The sequence below is a fragment of the Coturnix japonica genome, chromosome 6 (assembly GCF_001577835.2).
Source record: "Coturnix japonica isolate 7356 chromosome 6, Coturnix japonica 2.1, whole genome shotgun sequence".
NCBI lineage: Eukaryota > Metazoa > Chordata > Aves > Galliformes > Phasianidae > Coturnix > Coturnix japonica.
Genome location: NC_029521.1, coordinates 2,145,345 through 2,161,547, shown reverse-complemented (window position 1 = coordinate 2,161,547; position 16,203 = coordinate 2,145,345). Strand labels below are relative to the sequence as shown.

The 16,203-nt window shown below is 42.6% G+C and overlaps 1 protein-coding gene and 1 long non-coding RNA gene across 2 annotated transcripts; both read right to left on the bottom strand.

Moving 5' to 3' along the window:
* Window positions 1–554: 554 nt before the first annotated feature.
* On the bottom strand, window positions 555–10,752 carry LRIT1 (leucine rich repeat, Ig-like and transmembrane domains 1). The gene is made up of 5 exons (XM_015866069.2): window positions 10,707–10,752; window positions 10,177–10,584; window positions 7,754–8,220; window positions 5,076–5,381; window positions 555–4,318 (listed from the first exon to the last, which is right to left on the bottom strand). Exons 2-5 carry the CDS (start codon window positions 10,296–10,298, stop codon window positions 3,333–3,335), a joined length of 1,881 nt encoding a protein of 626 aa, XP_015721555.1. The 5' UTR covers window positions 10,299–10,584; window positions 10,707–10,752; the 3' UTR covers window positions 555–3,332.
* Window positions 10,753–10,800: 48 nt separating this feature from the next.
* Window positions 10,801–15,969, bottom strand: LOC107315555. The gene is made up of 4 exons (XR_001555962.2): window positions 15,779–15,969; window positions 15,530–15,689; window positions 11,010–11,301; window positions 10,801–10,913 (listed from the first exon to the last, which is right to left on the bottom strand). It is a non-coding gene; the product is annotated as an uncharacterized LOC107315555 (long non-coding RNA).
* Window positions 15,970–16,203: the final 234 nt, after the last annotated feature.

Here is a 16,203-nt window from a genome sequence, read left to right as displayed (position 1 = left end):
TGACTGGTGGCTGCAGGAAGGTCACTGAGGGGTTCTTATAGTGTGCAATCAGCACAGACCCTGTAAGCCAACATAGGTTCTCTTTATCCCCTATTAGTAAGACTTAAGTGACAAAGTGGTCACCAGTCAGTGGGGCTTGCTGGCTGAACCAGGAGGCCTGAAGGTAGCAGTGATGAGAAGTTGTATCACACGGTGGTCTCAGCCGTGGGAGCAGAAGCCTCAAGACTCCACGGTCTTACTTGGTGCTATTTACTGTCATGTGACATCACGACTGAAGCCAAAATGCAGAACAAGCTGTCTAAAAACCAAGCTGTAAAAATAAATTTCAATAGAGACATCGTATGCTAATCCATGGGAAGTAGAATTTAAGAGATCACACTCACTGCCAAAGCAAATGCTGAAGGGAAGCCCCTTGCATGCCTCCAGCAAGTGTAGGGGATCCAAACTCTTGTCTTGAAGAAGGAAGGTTTTTTACCTTCCTTCTAATGTACTTCAACTACTTGTAGTATTCCTTCTTAATCACTTTCATCATATTATTTCCGTTATATTCTGCTCAATACTTTCATCTTGATTGCTGCTATTCTCAAGTTTCTTCCAATTAAAAACAGCTTTTCAGTGCAATTCAAAGCTATTTGGATCCATTTTAAAAACACTATTTCTTTCTTTTGTACACCTCATCCTTAATATTTCACTTTTGCACCAAGAAAAGCAAAAAATTAAAGGTGGGGTGGGGAGGAAGGAGGGAGAGCATGGAAACAGTCCTTACAGCACTTCCGTCTATGGACTGACCTTGACCAAGTAATAAACTGTTCCCAGATATGAGCTCTAAGCCATCTCTGTTCTGCATGCTGTGACCAGAGAGCATCACTTGCCTGCACTGACCCTGCTGAAAGGAGGTCCCCAACACCCGCAAGTTAAAGAAACAGAAGAGAGCAACAAGGTTTTTATTCACAATTTCACTTGTCTCATACAACTGCAGATCTCAACCAAAGTTCTGAAATTCATCTGCCAACCACTCAGCGGAAAATCATTTTGCCTGTAACAGTTAGAAACTTCACGTACAGTTTAGCAAAGTATGACACCACAGAACACAGAGCTTACACATTTCAATCTATTGCCTACCTTGTGTGAATCACCAGTCTGGTACAGGTATCCTGGTTTTAGAGCAGCAGCTGAGCTGCTGAAGCGTTTTGCCTCACCGACAGGACAGTTAGAATCACCGTAGGAAATAGAAATGGAAAATCACATTTATTCTACTCGGGATTGCTGTTCATTCAAAGTGCAAAAGTATCCTGTAGAGTTTAAAGCTTTACACATCCACAAGGATAATTTGCCCTTCCTGACCCCACAGGTAAGGAGTGACGGGACTGACCCAGCTGGTGCCTTTCTCACTCTGGTTGCAGACCCTGTGTTGGAGTGGGCAAGTGCTGTTCTTTACCAGGACTAGGTGTGGCAAATTACCCTGCTCCTGCCTCCAGACAGCTGAAAGGTAAATACATCTCACTCCCAGATGGCTGCAAACCTCACTTGTGGGAAGGCCCTTGGGCAGCAGGACCACTCCATTCATGGCAGGACAGCTTCAGAACAGCCTTGATTTTTCAATACTAAAAATCAACCACTGGTGCTAGGCTGGGCTCCTTCCTAATTTCTGCATGACCCAAAGCAACACCACTACAGATGAGGGCAGGAATTGGGCTGAAGAAAACAACAAACCATTCAACCCATCCCAAAAACGGCTACTGGAACGTTCTTATTCCACCTTGAAGAAGGAGACTTGAAATCAATCTTGGGAAATACATATGTATAAATAAGTAATAGATCTATTAGATTCTACCTATTTCATCAGTTAATCCACACTCTACATACAAACCCTGAAAGCGAGTGGAGATCTTTCCAAGACATTTGCAAGCATACGTTTCAAATCAATTCCAAAAGACTGAGGCTTCATCAATTATCGTTTCCGCTTGGCTGGATCCCTCCCATTCAACATTTCGCAGGTCACGCAGCATTTTCTTTATGAAGCTTATTTTTTATGTACAGAAAGCCAATATATACAGTATTACAACCTAAGGGACAGGAGTAGAAAATGACAGGGCTGTGAAGTGCTTTGTGATAAGTATTCAGATCCAAATTCCCACAGAATTGCAGGACTTCAGTTACAAATAACTGATTAGCAAACCGTGGTTAGAAAAACACATTTAGACAAATATTAGCCTTTTTCCTTCTTTTCTATTTTCTTTTTTTCTAGAGTTCTCAAACTTGCAACACGTTTGAAACCCAAATATCAGCCTTTGCCACCATTGCTGCCACAGCAGAAGTAGTGCAGTAGCATGCTCAGTCAGCAATATACACCTCTGCCCTACACGGAGCAAGAGATTTTGATGGGTGAACCACAAGCGCCCTCTGATCTTCACTATCAGTTTTACCAGCACAGCCAGCAGCAATGACAGGGTTGATCTGGGGGATTTTTGTACAACTATCTAACGTAGGTTTTGCAGTATGGTTACAAAACATTACAGTGCCACACATAATTGGCAGAATAGGCTACTGCATGATTTTTAAGTAGAAAAACTGATATAAAGCACACTGTACTAATTACAACACTGCTAGAAAATGACAGCTAGGACTGATACTGAAAGGTTTGCGTGGTACTGTTGTTCAATTGTGTGATAAGTAGAACAGTGGTTAGGGTCAAAATGCCATTCTCAAACTTACCCTCTTAAGTGTTCTTAAGAGTCAATTGCTTATTGTCTCGAGTCATATCTCTTTGCACATTTCTTTGAACTGAGAATATAAAGCTATTTTTAGGTGTACTACACAGTCGTATTTAGCTATCTATTAAGCATGAATTTGCTTGGTTCATGCAAATATACAGTGCATAAAAGGTAAGACTCTATCTTGACATTCACAGATATTAGTATTAAAACTATCAAGTAGTCCCCAATTTGTAAACCAAAGAATCATAAAAGAGTTGCAAATCAAATACTTATCATATTGCAGAGCAGGTACTAAACAGCACTGAGCAGAGCATGCTCAAAAGTGTTGCTTAATGTCCTCACACTCAGTGTGCATGCATCATTTTATGAAAATAAGAATGGTCCGAGAGAACGAGACCGTTAGCACAGAAGCTTTTGATTGAGTACAAAACATCAAACCCCAGCTGGTCAATAACAAGTTCCTATAAAGTCTGGGCATCTTCTACTTTCTTGCATCCTCCTCCAGAATACGTCTGAGACGCATAAACTGACACAATGGCATGCAGTGTTGGAACACAGTCGTACATACAGCCACGTGCTTTCCATGTAGCAAGCCAATGACCAGACTAGTAACTATCAGCAAAAGTATTCATTAGGTTGCCCCTCTATCTTTGGTATTGCTTCTGAGTCCACACTGGATCGGGCAGAGAGGAGCCTGTTAGACTCATCGGGGGTATGTCTAGTCAAGTATTCTCCTTCCACTCCTTTCACCTTGGCCCCAGGAGAAAGACTTTCAAAGGTGACGTAGGACTCCTGAATTTCCTTGGGTTTCCTCACAAAGCACTTCTTGCAGCGTCTCTTCAACGCTCCACAGCAGACCACCAGTGTCAGAGGAACGGCAATGACACAAGCCACACTGATGACAACCACGTTGATGAGTTTCTGGGTCCCTCCTGCACTAGCAACTTCATCTGTGGAAAATATGATGCACTGCTCCTTCCTGGGGATCAGCCCTTTCACGCAGACGCACACTATGTACTTGGTCTTTGGTAGCAGCCCATAAATGTTGACCTTGGTCTTCCCTGGTTCCACATTGATCCGACGCATGTCCCTCTCTCCAAAGACAGCATAGAGGACACTGAACACTGTTGTGTTCTTCGCCAGAGGCGCCTTCCAGACCAGGGTGACACTCTGGTCAGTGTCTCCTAACACTCTGACAGATCTCACAATTCGCTCTGGCTCCTGCTGACCAGTAGGTGGGCTCACCAGTAGGTTTTGGGGGTTGCTATCTTTAGCTCCAGCTGGGATGAGGAGATCCTCCCCGGTGCCTGCTCCAGCCCCTAGGGTAGGCATGGTAGAGGTGGTGATAACATATCTTGCCACTAGCTTGTCATTGTAGGCAGCTGCCTCCATCCCGCTTGCCTTCCCATTCCACGTGCCTTTGGCATTGGAATTGGGGTCATCTGTGCTTTCTGAGTCCATGATGATGAGGGATATGAACGCTTCTGTTGCCCCCAGGAAATTCTTTGCTTTACAAATGTACTCTCCAGAGTCAAGATAAGAGACTACAGGCAGGCCCAGGATAGACCAGCTCATCCCATCACTAGAGATCTCTTGGTGCACTGAAAAGAAGGAAAAACACAAAACAGTCAGTCGTCACTAGAATTAATAATGTGTTTTGTGAACTGTTAGGTCTCAATCAACAGAATATCTACCTGAGACAGTAAAATCATTTATTTTTGCCACTAATTATGCTACAGTACTATAGTAATTGCAAGAAAATGACATTAACACTAAAATACAGTTTTTACCATTTAATTCATTACTGAATGGAAATAATAGGAATCAAAGCTACCAGTCTTCCTATGGCCTTTCTCCATTCATGTAGACAGTGAGCCGTATCTCACTCTTTTGTACTCAGAAGACCACTATTTCAGTGATATAACAATACTGGCACTGGAGCTGCCATTGCTGATACATAATGTTATAATATGTTTTTCTCTGCCAAGAAGGACCTGGGGGTCCTGGTAGATGAAAAACATAATGTGAGATAGCAGTGTACGCTTGCAGCCTGGAAGGCCAACAGTGTCCTAGACTGCACCAAAAGAGGGATGGCAGCAGGGACATGGGTGTGATTGTCCCACTCTGCTCTGCCCTCATGAGGCTCTACCTGGTATACTGCGTCTCCCAGCACACAAAGGACAGCATTTGGATCAGGCCCAGAAAAGGGCCATGAAGATGCTTAGAAGGCTGGAGCACATCTGCTATGAAGACAGGCTAAGGGAGCTACATGCTTTGTAGGCCACAGAAAATAAGGTGTGTAGGACTCGCTCACTCAGTCCACACTGGGGAAAAAAAAAAGCTTAAGCTTAAACGTACCTGTGCCATTTAGCGGAGCACCATCAGCCCTTCTCCAGCTGAGCTCAGGAATGGGCACCCCCGTTGTCCCACATCGCAGTAGCACAGTGCTGCCCAGGATGGTCTTCACTTTGGCTACAGATGTATGTACAACAGGGCTTTGACACTTCCTTAGCTCGACCTGGCTGAAGAAGACTCCTGCTAGGCTGCGAGGGGTGAAGCACTTCAGCCTGGGCTCAATGAATGCTATGTTGGGAGACTGGAAATTCAGGAAGTGGACCATTTCATACAGACTGCAGTCACACGCCCAAGGATTGTCTTGCAAACCTGTCAAAAGAAAGCAGAGCACTCAGTCACTCCAACTGTATTTTTTTTTATGCCACTTTTGTTTCTGTTTTTCAGCAGGACAAACTGATAGATTCCCAGTCTGCCCCTAGAAAAGGACATGCATAGGGGTCATAGCAACAGACCTGTTGGCTGAGGTTGAAGTGTCTTACAGTACTGGTCAGTAGAAGGGAGGAAGTAGGATTTGCTATGGTATCTCAAAACTTAGACATTAAATCACACTCGTGAAGTTCAAAGCAAGGTAATTTGTCCCAAGAACATGTCACTATTTATGTGTTTAATGTAGCAAAACACATAGTTTGTTATAAAGACTTTGGAAAAGATAGTCATGGGAATGAGCTGGTTATTTGTTTTCATTTTCCTAATAAGACACAGGCTATGAAATTCTTCTCAACAGTGATCTTTAAAATCATAAGCCAGCTACAGTCAGGCTAACAATCAGGCCTACAACAGGCTTATACACCTCTATTAGACAGCACCTGTATTTAGAATGCACACATTGGAAGGGCTATATTAAAGAAAACACTTCTGCTTCACTGTCCCAGAATGTTTCTCTTTTTCTGCTTTACTGCTCTTACAGAGTGTGCATACTGAACTCAAATTTTGTAAAAAGAGATATTGCCCCATTCAAAACAGATTTGTGAAGATGGTACTGAAAAAGCAAAATCAGATCTGGAGCAATGCACAGGCATGAATAGGCCAGGTTGGATGGGGCCCTGGGCAACCTGGTCCAGTAAATGTGGAGGTTGGTGGCCCTGCCTGGCAGAGGGGTTGGAGATTCACGATCCTTGAGGTGCCTTCCAACCCGGGCCATTCTGTGTGTGAATAGCAGCCACTGCATTCTAGCTAAATCTGTACGTCATCTCAGACATTTGCCAGTCCTACAAACAGCTTCTGGTCTTTAATGGCTTTAGCTAGCAGCATTGCCACTGGGGACTTAAGAAAAAATCCAGGCATGCATTCGAAGACTAAGACAGGAGCTCAGAGTCCCAGACCTGTCATCAGGGGGGTTTCACCCTCTCTTTTCAGCAGGCAGCCCAAGGACAGGCCTCAGGGCTGGCAGCAGCCGCAAAGTAAGGAGCCCTACTATCCCCTTGATTCCCAGCAAGCAGAAGCATCTGCCCACACAGCAGTGCTGCTATTGCTGGCTCCTGGGGCATGACAGCAGCAGTCACACAAGCTGCAGCTTTTCATCAGGAACCAAGACTTGGCACAAGCACAGTGTGTGTGACACAAGGCTCCATGAGCATCAAGGGGCTGCTTGAATTTGCTAGAGTCAGCTGAAACACAGGGTATATCAAAAGACCCTGGTGCCCCAAATGAACTGTTTAAAGGATTCTGCTGAATATTATCTTGCTGAGACCACTGCACACCATCCTCCATAGGCTTGTAAGGAGGTCTTGGCAGGAGCTCACCACTTAATAATTAAAATATATAAAAGAAGACTATCACCAGGTGCCTGAACTCACACCCATGGTAGTAGATGCAGTACCTGCAGATGCACACATCCCACGGAGCAAGGAGCCAGTGGAGCTATGCCAGTTCATAACAAATAAAGACAGCAAATGGCAACACCTGTGAAACATCATCAACCTGCTGAGGATTTGAACCAGCGTACTACGGCTGAAAGGCTAAGCAGTAATCCCTGAACTAGTAAATGTACTCAGAACCTCATCTGAGCATATCACACTGTGGAATAATTAAGACAGTGGTCTGTAATATACTCTCTGACACAAAAATGTACTATTGACCTGGACCGTACTTCTGAGGAGCATAGAAATGCCACCAGCAAGTGGATTCTCACCCTTGGAGGCAGCATTATGTTAACAGCTGTGGGGAAACTGAGGTTTTAATTCTACGTGGAGAGCTAAAAGAGACTCTTAAGAGGCACATGCTGGGACAAACTGGCTGTACTGACCCACATTATATGCTCAGCAGCAGGTTTATTCCTTTTTAACTTGGACATAAGAAGAATCCATCTTTTGATTTAATGCTGCTTAAAACTAATCAACTCCATGCCAGCTGCTAGTAGAAAACAGCACTTGAAAGACACAGAGCTCTAATCACCTTTGTATGTTCTCCAAAAGTGACAGCATCCATCAATAAAAGCTCTTGAAAAGGAGTAACTGCTTCTCTGTAAGGAAGACGTGAGCCTGTGATAAAGTTTAGGCTGTAATAAGCTGGGTGTGGAAAGGCTGAAGTGAGTTGGTTAGGGTGTAAGTGAACGTGCACACTTCATAAAGGGCATTAAATGAGCAGTGTACGCGTTATAGCAACCACAGTGAGCGAAAATGCTATGATAAGATAGCGAGCTCTTGTCATTTTGCCTACTGCAAAATCAGGGTCACTCTTACCTAAGATGATCTTGGAGTTATCGTTGGGAAAGTAAGGGACAGCCTGCAGGTTGGCCCAGGTAGAAATAAGAGCCTGAGGAAGAGTCATCAGTTTGTTGCTAGACAGGTCCAGGTACGTGATATTCTTGATGTAACGAGCAGCATCTGGAGGAACTGAGGTAAGTTCATTGCTGTGTAAATCCAGAAGCCTTAGTTGTGGCATGTCAGACAAGGTTTCCCAGGGAAATGATATTAAGTTATTGCCATCTAGCCTCAGCTCCAGCAAGTGACGGAGACCCTTGAAGGTGATCCCGCTGAGGCTGGCCAGGGAGTTATAGGGCAACCAGAGGTACTCCAGGTTGTGAAGAGCGTGGAAAGCTTCCCCCGGCACCCTGCGGATGGCTGTCTTCTCTATTCGAAGCTTAAACGTATCTACAGGGATGTTCACTGGGGTGAGGGTCATCTCCGGGTCATTACACAGCACCATCCTAGTGAGAAAGAAGCACAGACACAACTTTCTTATATTTTGAGACATTTTGGAAATTTCAGTACAATATTTTATCTGCCTTTCTTTTTTCAAAAGCTTTGTTCTTGACATTTCTTACTTGCTGATGATTCTCACATCATTTGGTTTGCACTAATTCATATGTACACACACTTTCAGACTGCAGAGATTGCACCCTCCAACAGCGGTGTGAATCTGATTCTGGCCCATACTGTGTTCCTGCTTTTTCCTCTTCCAGTTTTTTAGGGTTCCTATGACAGACAGCTGTGCCAAGGCACTGCAGAACATGCTAATGCATGTTAAAATAAAAGGATCAATAGACCAAACATTGAAGGACAAGTAAAAAGAAGCTTTAACTGTTTGAGGAAGTCTGGAGAGGGATAAAGTAATACAGACTGAACACAGCACAGGCTCTGCTCATGAAGCAAGGAGAAGAAGGTCAACTCACTAGTAATACTCTACTGCAAGCTCTCCTTCACTGTGAAACTGGAAGGTTTGTAGAGATGCAGCGGTTACTTCACCACAGAGATATATCATTTAAGAGAGGAAAAGTACAGAAAACTAACCCTTTAGAAAATGCTTTACTGAAAGCAAGGCAGATCTGTGTGTCTTAACCATCCCTTTCTATATGCAATTACCAGAGTTCAAATCCTGAAAACCATGTGAAGAGTTCTGCAGTCTTTGCATAAAAAAATTGTCAAGATGAGAAAAAAAAGGCAAGTTCTTAACAAAGTGCTAAGACACCTGACAAAACGTAACAGGTTAGATCGGCATGTCCCACTCCACACACTAAACCTCAAGTAATGTAATGTGATCAAACAGGTACAATTTCCTTATCATACTGCCTGACTGATAAATAGGACATTACAAAGCTACCAAAACCAGACTGATGTTGGCTGAAAGCAGCTATTCCTCTACTGTCTGCAACAATAAATAATGTGGCTGAACCATACATGTAGCTTTCCTGGAGTTAAATATTATTGGTGCCTCCAGTTAGTTTATAACAAAAAAAACCCTATGTATTTCTGTCACCCAGCACTTCTATGGTGGTATTAAATCCTGTCCACTCCCAGATGAGGGCTGAGATTTCATAGAAGAAATATGCCAAATAAGAAAAATTCAGAGATCATCTCTCAATAAAACATCTGGTTTGTGTAAACATGACACAAAGTGTGAACTAGCAGAGATATTATCACAGAAAAACTGTGCTCTGATGCTTCTCATAGCGTCCCTCAACTACGTTGCTAAGCATTAAGCAATCTATAGGATAATCTCCTTCAACTAGTGAGAAATACAAATCTTAGTGCAGAAAAATGCGACATCGTGCTCATTAAGAGACTAACGAGCATTTGCTTTAATATGCATCTCACCAAAACACACTGCAGCTTTTTCCAGTCTCTGAAAGGACAGTAGATATCCTTCTGGCCTTACCTGCCTTTCCAACTGAAAGTTACCACTCTGAGAAATGCCTTACTTTATTCTTATTGCCTACTTCTTTATGTTTGTTGTTATCCAGAGTCGATTATTTCACCTAAAATCTCCACCCCGAGGATTTTTTAAGTAAGCGAACTGGATTGAGGGCTTCGGTACCAGCAAAATAAACCTGCTTACCCTTCAGAAACAGACCAACAGAACAGAATAAAGCCAGTACATTCAGCATGAAGGCAAAAAAAACCCAAAACCAAAACATTTTTATTGTATTACTTTTTGCCATTGCCCCAGCGGTAATTATGTTGCTGTTCGCACAGAGGAGATGCCCAAACGCTTTCTCTGAAATCAGCTTACTGTGTTTTCAGAAGCTAATCCTCTACAAATAAAGCTGGAGAGCAAAGAGACTGGAAAAATAAAGAGACATGAAGCCTAGACACAACATTTCCTTCTGAAAACACCCTTAAAGAGAAGGAAAAAAAACCCAAAGCCCCAGAGAGTATCAGCATACCTGGCTTTCGTCCCTTCGTTGAGGCTGTGGAAGGCACAGCTGCACTGTGAGGGGCACGAGGTGCCTGCCCACGGCAGCCCCCCGAGCACCAAGCAGCAGAGCAAAGTCACGGTGATCCACATGGCTACCTGTGCATGGGAAGGACACCTGGGCAGCAGGCAACATGCAGGGTCTCGCCTATTGTTTTAGCCATTGACTGGTCACATCTTGTTAACTCCCTTTCGTTTTCAGCCACGCTGTGATCTTCCAGCCCTCGCTGAGTCCATCAGATAAAAAAGGATAGGCAGGGATTAAGGATGGGGACTTGAGTTATTTTCATGTAGGTGCTTATTGCTTCCTGGAGCTGTACAGACAGCATCACTTCCCTCTGGGAGCCCCAAACTCCACTCCTCAGGAAATCTGTGTCTCCTGTGTGAGAAAAAGCAAACAAATTTGGGGGGGATGTGCATAACTGTCATCCGACCAGGAATTAGTAATTGAGTGCTTTCTCAGAGGGATTTTGGAAATGCTTTTAGAAGAAATTTTTTTACCCAGAGGGTGGTGACACACTGGAACAGGTTGGCCAAGGAGGCTGTGGATGCCCCATCCCTGGAGGCATTCAAGGCCAGGCTGGATGTGGCTCTGGGCAGCCTGGTCTAGTGGTTGGTGACTCTGCACATAGCAGGGTGAAACTGGATGAGCATTGTGGTCCTTTTCAATCTAGACCATTCTATGAAATGATAGTAGCTTTGGCACACCTGTGTCACACAGAAAACATAAAGCACAGATTAAAAATGTTAACAGAAGTGAGGAGCAATTGAACAGAGCTGAAAAGCTAGCAAAAGAGCACTAACCAGGCACAACTCAATCTTAGATGCTTTGGGAAAAGGTTTCTCATACTTCTGGAGTTCAGGATAGCCATGGTGTCCAATATTGTTATCCAGGGCAGAGCCCCAGATGCCTCATTTCAGCACAAAAGAAATTCTACCAGAACCCCAGACCTTATTAAGTCAATAGGAACGCTGCAGTCAGATTCCCCCAATGAAATTGAGGAGCAGGATCAAATGTAGCTGACTGAGGCAGAGATCATAGGGCATCCAATTGGCTTTTCAGGACCAGTCACTTCCCAGCTTCACTGTTCTTCAGCTAAGGTTGGAGGAGAAAGAGAAAGAAATTACAACCACAAAGATTTACTCTAAAAACTAGGCTATGCTGGACCTTAATTAAAGTCACATTATACAGGAAAAAAAAAATGCCCACGACTGATTCTTCCATCCTCCTGTTATATCTAAATTCATATTTCCCAGGGAGAGAACTACAGCTCACCCATTTAAAGAGCATAACTGTACCTACAGGTGCCCTTCTGCAGAGTATATGAGTGTCACATTGCATAAACACCAAGGAGGAAACAGGAATAATTCCATCCAAAAGACATTTTGGAGTTTATAAGAAAAACTTAAATTTAAATTAAACAACAACATAGATATTTTAACATGTCATGTTTATGTGATGAGAGTGATACGAGAAACAGATGTATTTTGAAGAGCTGATGTGGATATTGTTTTTCAAAACTTCACACTCTTTCATGCAGGTAGAAAAGGCACAAGAGGCCACAGCTGGCCATGCAGATCTCTATACTTATATGAAACAACCTGAAAGGTAGCAAGTGTATTACAGCAGCAGAACAAGATATTGATCTTAAATAAGACTGCTAACTAGTTTTGTCGTATATTTGTTTTCGTGCTGTGCTTTTCTGACAGTGTGTTCCCCCTCACATCTAGCTCAAAACTGCAGTCCATATGCAATATGGCTATGAGTCAGTTATCTTACTCCACAAATAGTAAACAGACCAAGAACCTTGTGAACTCTCCCGCATGGAAGTGGGATGCACAACAGGACTTCCTCTCAAGAGATGTTCAGAAAGGTGGGTCTACCAAGTAAGAAATCTCTTGCTGCGAAAGACCTTTGGCAAGTGATACGTAGCTTATTGAAAGTTTGCAAGTAATTTGCTAAGGATGTTTTAGTGGGAAAACCTAGCTAAGCAAACCACTGACCAAGGCTGGGAAAAATTTGAGACTGAGGGTGAATTTGGCTGCACCCAAACTCCTCTGTAGAGGGATCTGGAAAAAGCAGAGGGCTCATTCTTAAGTCCAGGAATGGAATAGGATCCAGTTGCTTCAAGACTCTCCAGAGTCCAGAAGGCAAAAGGAACTATATTCCAAATACCTGAGACTATTCTCAGTATAATGTCATCAGATCCAAAGTCTGTCCTTGGTGTAATCCTGTCTGAATGGGTTTTCTTTGTAGTTATAATGTCTTCTATGTAATACCTTTCACATAATTTACATTTAAATGTTCCTTGATGCTTTAGTAAATAATCAAGTGCACCTCAAACCTTGTTAAACTTGTCTTATTTATAATAAAGTTCTGTTAGATCACCATATTATGTCAATACACATATTGCCATTTCTCTCTTAAGAGTGAAGTGTATAATTCCATCTGCAACCTCTTCAGAAGAATCAAATTATGCTGACAATTTTTCAATAACATCTCAGTGTTTCAAGATAATCCAGATGCATTTTGGGGCTAACTATTAAACAGACATTTTATGGGGCCTCAGGTCAATATCAGCAACATTGACTGAAACACCTCTCTTCCCACCAAAGTTAAATTCTACTCGAAAAGGCAATCCAACATAATTAACCTCCTGCCCCTAACGTCTTCAGTGCATCAGACAAAGTGGTTTCCCTCCACTCAAGCTCTGAAATAATAACCTTGTAGATAGTAGCCAGTGACTGGCTGATAAGATTTGTTTTCACAGTCCTCAATCTTGCCTCACAAGTGAAACATCTTTAAATACCAGGAGCAGTAGAAGTAAAATTAATTTATAATAAACAAGAAAAAGAAATTAAGCATGCATTAGCAGATGCAAATGCTACATGTTTCACCAGTTTAGTTAACACAACTAACTTGTTTCTAAACAAGATAAAGACTTCATAAATATACCTCCAGTGCAAATGATGGGTTAAGTTTCAAGCCATGAATACAACCACGCTAGGCTTTATCTGAGTGGTAAAAAGAGTACAACAGGCATTACCATGATGGGCAACTGTATTCAATAATGAAGACAATGAAAGCTAGGCACTTCACTTTCATGGACAAAATTATGCACTTCAAATGATAAAAGCCATTCTCCTTGCTGCTACGTAGGAAGATTCTTCTCTGCTTTGAGCTAAAAATACGACCTGGAGAATAAAATATTCAATGAAGCAGCAGGTGCCATTCAGTAGAGGTGTAAGAATTTGTTTTACATTCTCCAAGAATAGCCAGATCCCCTGCTTATATTGTGGTGTAAGTGAATGCAAAGCAAATGGGGTCAAAGTCTACTGTCAGACAGTAAAGTTCAACACAATGTAATCATTCCTGGCTTTCAAAAAGGGAATTAATTTAGAAAACATTTTTTGTTTGGTTCCTAATAAGATTAATAACTTGATATTACAGTCTCCACCTCTTTCCCCATATAGATTTTCTGAGCACAAACATGCCTTACCAATTGATTCTACTCACAAGTTCAAAAGTGACACTCAAGTGACCACGCTCTTCTGACTCATTCTTTTTTAATGTGGTCACTGGACAAAATTTATTCCTTTTCCTCATATGCTTAGAGAAAGATGGCATAAAGCAAATAAGACAGTATCCTTTATCAGAAAAGAAAGCTATAGGATATTTATTACCCATGATTTTGGCAGGAAGGTTTTATTAGCAGGCAATACGGGTCAGATACTAAATCAATTCCATTAAGTAAATGCACCTCCAAGAAGCTTCTGGCAAGGCATATCTTGTAAAGTGGAAAATCCTTCCCTCTGATGCAAGTCGGAGCACAGTAATGCACTACGTCATTCTAAATTGGATCTTGCACTTAATGCCAATGAAGGCAGCTCCTCCATAGGAGGAGGAGTGAAGTCATTAATAGACCTCTAGGCTTGCTGAAGAAATAAAATTAACATGAGCATTATTCTTTTTCCTTTTTCTTTTTTTCCTTTTTTTTTTTTTTTAATTTTTTTTTTTTTTTAATGGGGCAATAAAACTCTACCAGTGGTATTTATTTGATGTACATTTGTCACAATCTGAAGGGAGGAGAGGGCCAGCCACCACAGCCACGGTTCTCCTCTTCTCCAAAGGCCCTACAGCAACATGCAGATGCTTCTGGCATCAAGCATACAGGACTCCAGAGCAAAATTCTCTGGGACAGACTCTCTGAGTTCCACCTCTGAGGGAAAACTCCAAATGAACCAGACATTTCTTTCTTTAAAGCCCTCGCTGTCTTTAAAGTTATTAGTCTTGAGAACTGATGGGATGTAAACATGTTGCATTGCCCACTAGGTTGGAATTTTTTCTCCCTCAGAAAAAATTACTATTCTCCTTTTAAGTATCACAACCATACATCACTCCACAGTAGTCCACTTTGATAACTGGATATGCCACAATCATATCTGACACATGCATTTAAAATGACTAAAGTTGTGTTTATTCTCCCAGTCCCTCTTCCCTAGCCAGTACCTTCCTTCCCTAGTAACTGGGAAGGCTTCCACAGTATAACAAAATCTGCTAACTTTGGGCTTAGTAGCCTTAGCTGCACGGCAGAGGAGGCCATGCAATAATGTTGCTGACTGCAACAACCTTTTCTAATTTGGATCTTAATAGCATTAGTCTAAGCCCTGCAGAGTCACCTCTGCTTAGGAAGCGGTGCCTGTTTTATTTTGATTCTTCAGGCATGCCCGAAGATTTAAACTTCCTGCACTGTTTATGTGGCTCCTAAATGCAGATGGAGCATAACTTGTTTTACACAGCAGCCCTCTGCCCTCTTTCCAGACTGATAATCCCCAGTTTTCCTACTCTGATTTGCCTGCCTTCAGCCTCAAGAATTCACAGGCTGAGTACATGCCACAGGCAGCTGCAGTAAACCTGAAGCCACAAGTCTTACAAATAGGAATCATGAAAAAGAATGAAAAAAAGCGGAGTAAGGGATAAAGGGAAAAAGAAGACCAGGAGGAAAGGGAAAAGGAAAGCTTCTGCCCTGGTGTATCTATTTTCTTGATATCATTTCTCTCAACAAGATTCTTTCAATCTACTCAGAGATTCAGTGTACTTATATAGATACATATACATGTGTGTGTGTGCGTTTATGCATTTGATGTGGGGACATTACAAGAGCAATTTAGTTCTCATGTTATTAAACTGTTCTGATTATTCTTGGGCTAAATGCTTCATTATATTCCATTTTGTTGCTATTGTTTTTCCCAAAGGTGATAATTTTACAGCTTACAATAGCAGAGTGAAATGAGAGAGGGAGACTTCAGTGGTAACAGCATACCTCGGGCAGCCCCTCATAGCCACAGCTGTCCTGCTGACCCACAAAGGGAGGGACCATTCCAGAAGGGAGTGTGCCATGCTTCAGTCCTTCTGATTTGTGTTACAACCCATACTTCATTGGTTCAGCCCTTCCAGATATGTAACGGATGCAGTTTTGATGACTTATCAAAAGAAGAGTAAGAAAGAAAGGTGAGAAAATGAAGGAAGCCTAAATTGATGGGGAGCTTCCTCTAAGTTTTGACTTTCTCACCTGGTACTGCTCACAGATGCAGTAACATTAAATCTATGCAGACTCATTCTCAGAAGAAATCAGTTTACTCTCAAGGATCTTTGCTTGGGCAAAAGCAGCCCTACATACACACTCAGGCCAGATGAAAGGTGTGGAAGAATGATGCACCAAGGGCAGCAGTGGCAGGACGTAGCAGTAAGCATGGCAGCCTGCAGGAAATAATAAACAGAATCACAGAATGGTTTGGGTTGGAAGGGACCTCAAGGATCATCAAGCTCCAATCCCCCCCTACTGCATGCAGGGACACCAACCTCCATGTTTAATACCACACCAGGCTGCACAGAGCTCCATCCTACCTGACCTTGAACACATCTAGGGATGGGGCATCACAGCCTCTCTGGGCAGCTGTTCCAGCACTTCACTACTCTCAAAGGAAAGAACTTCCC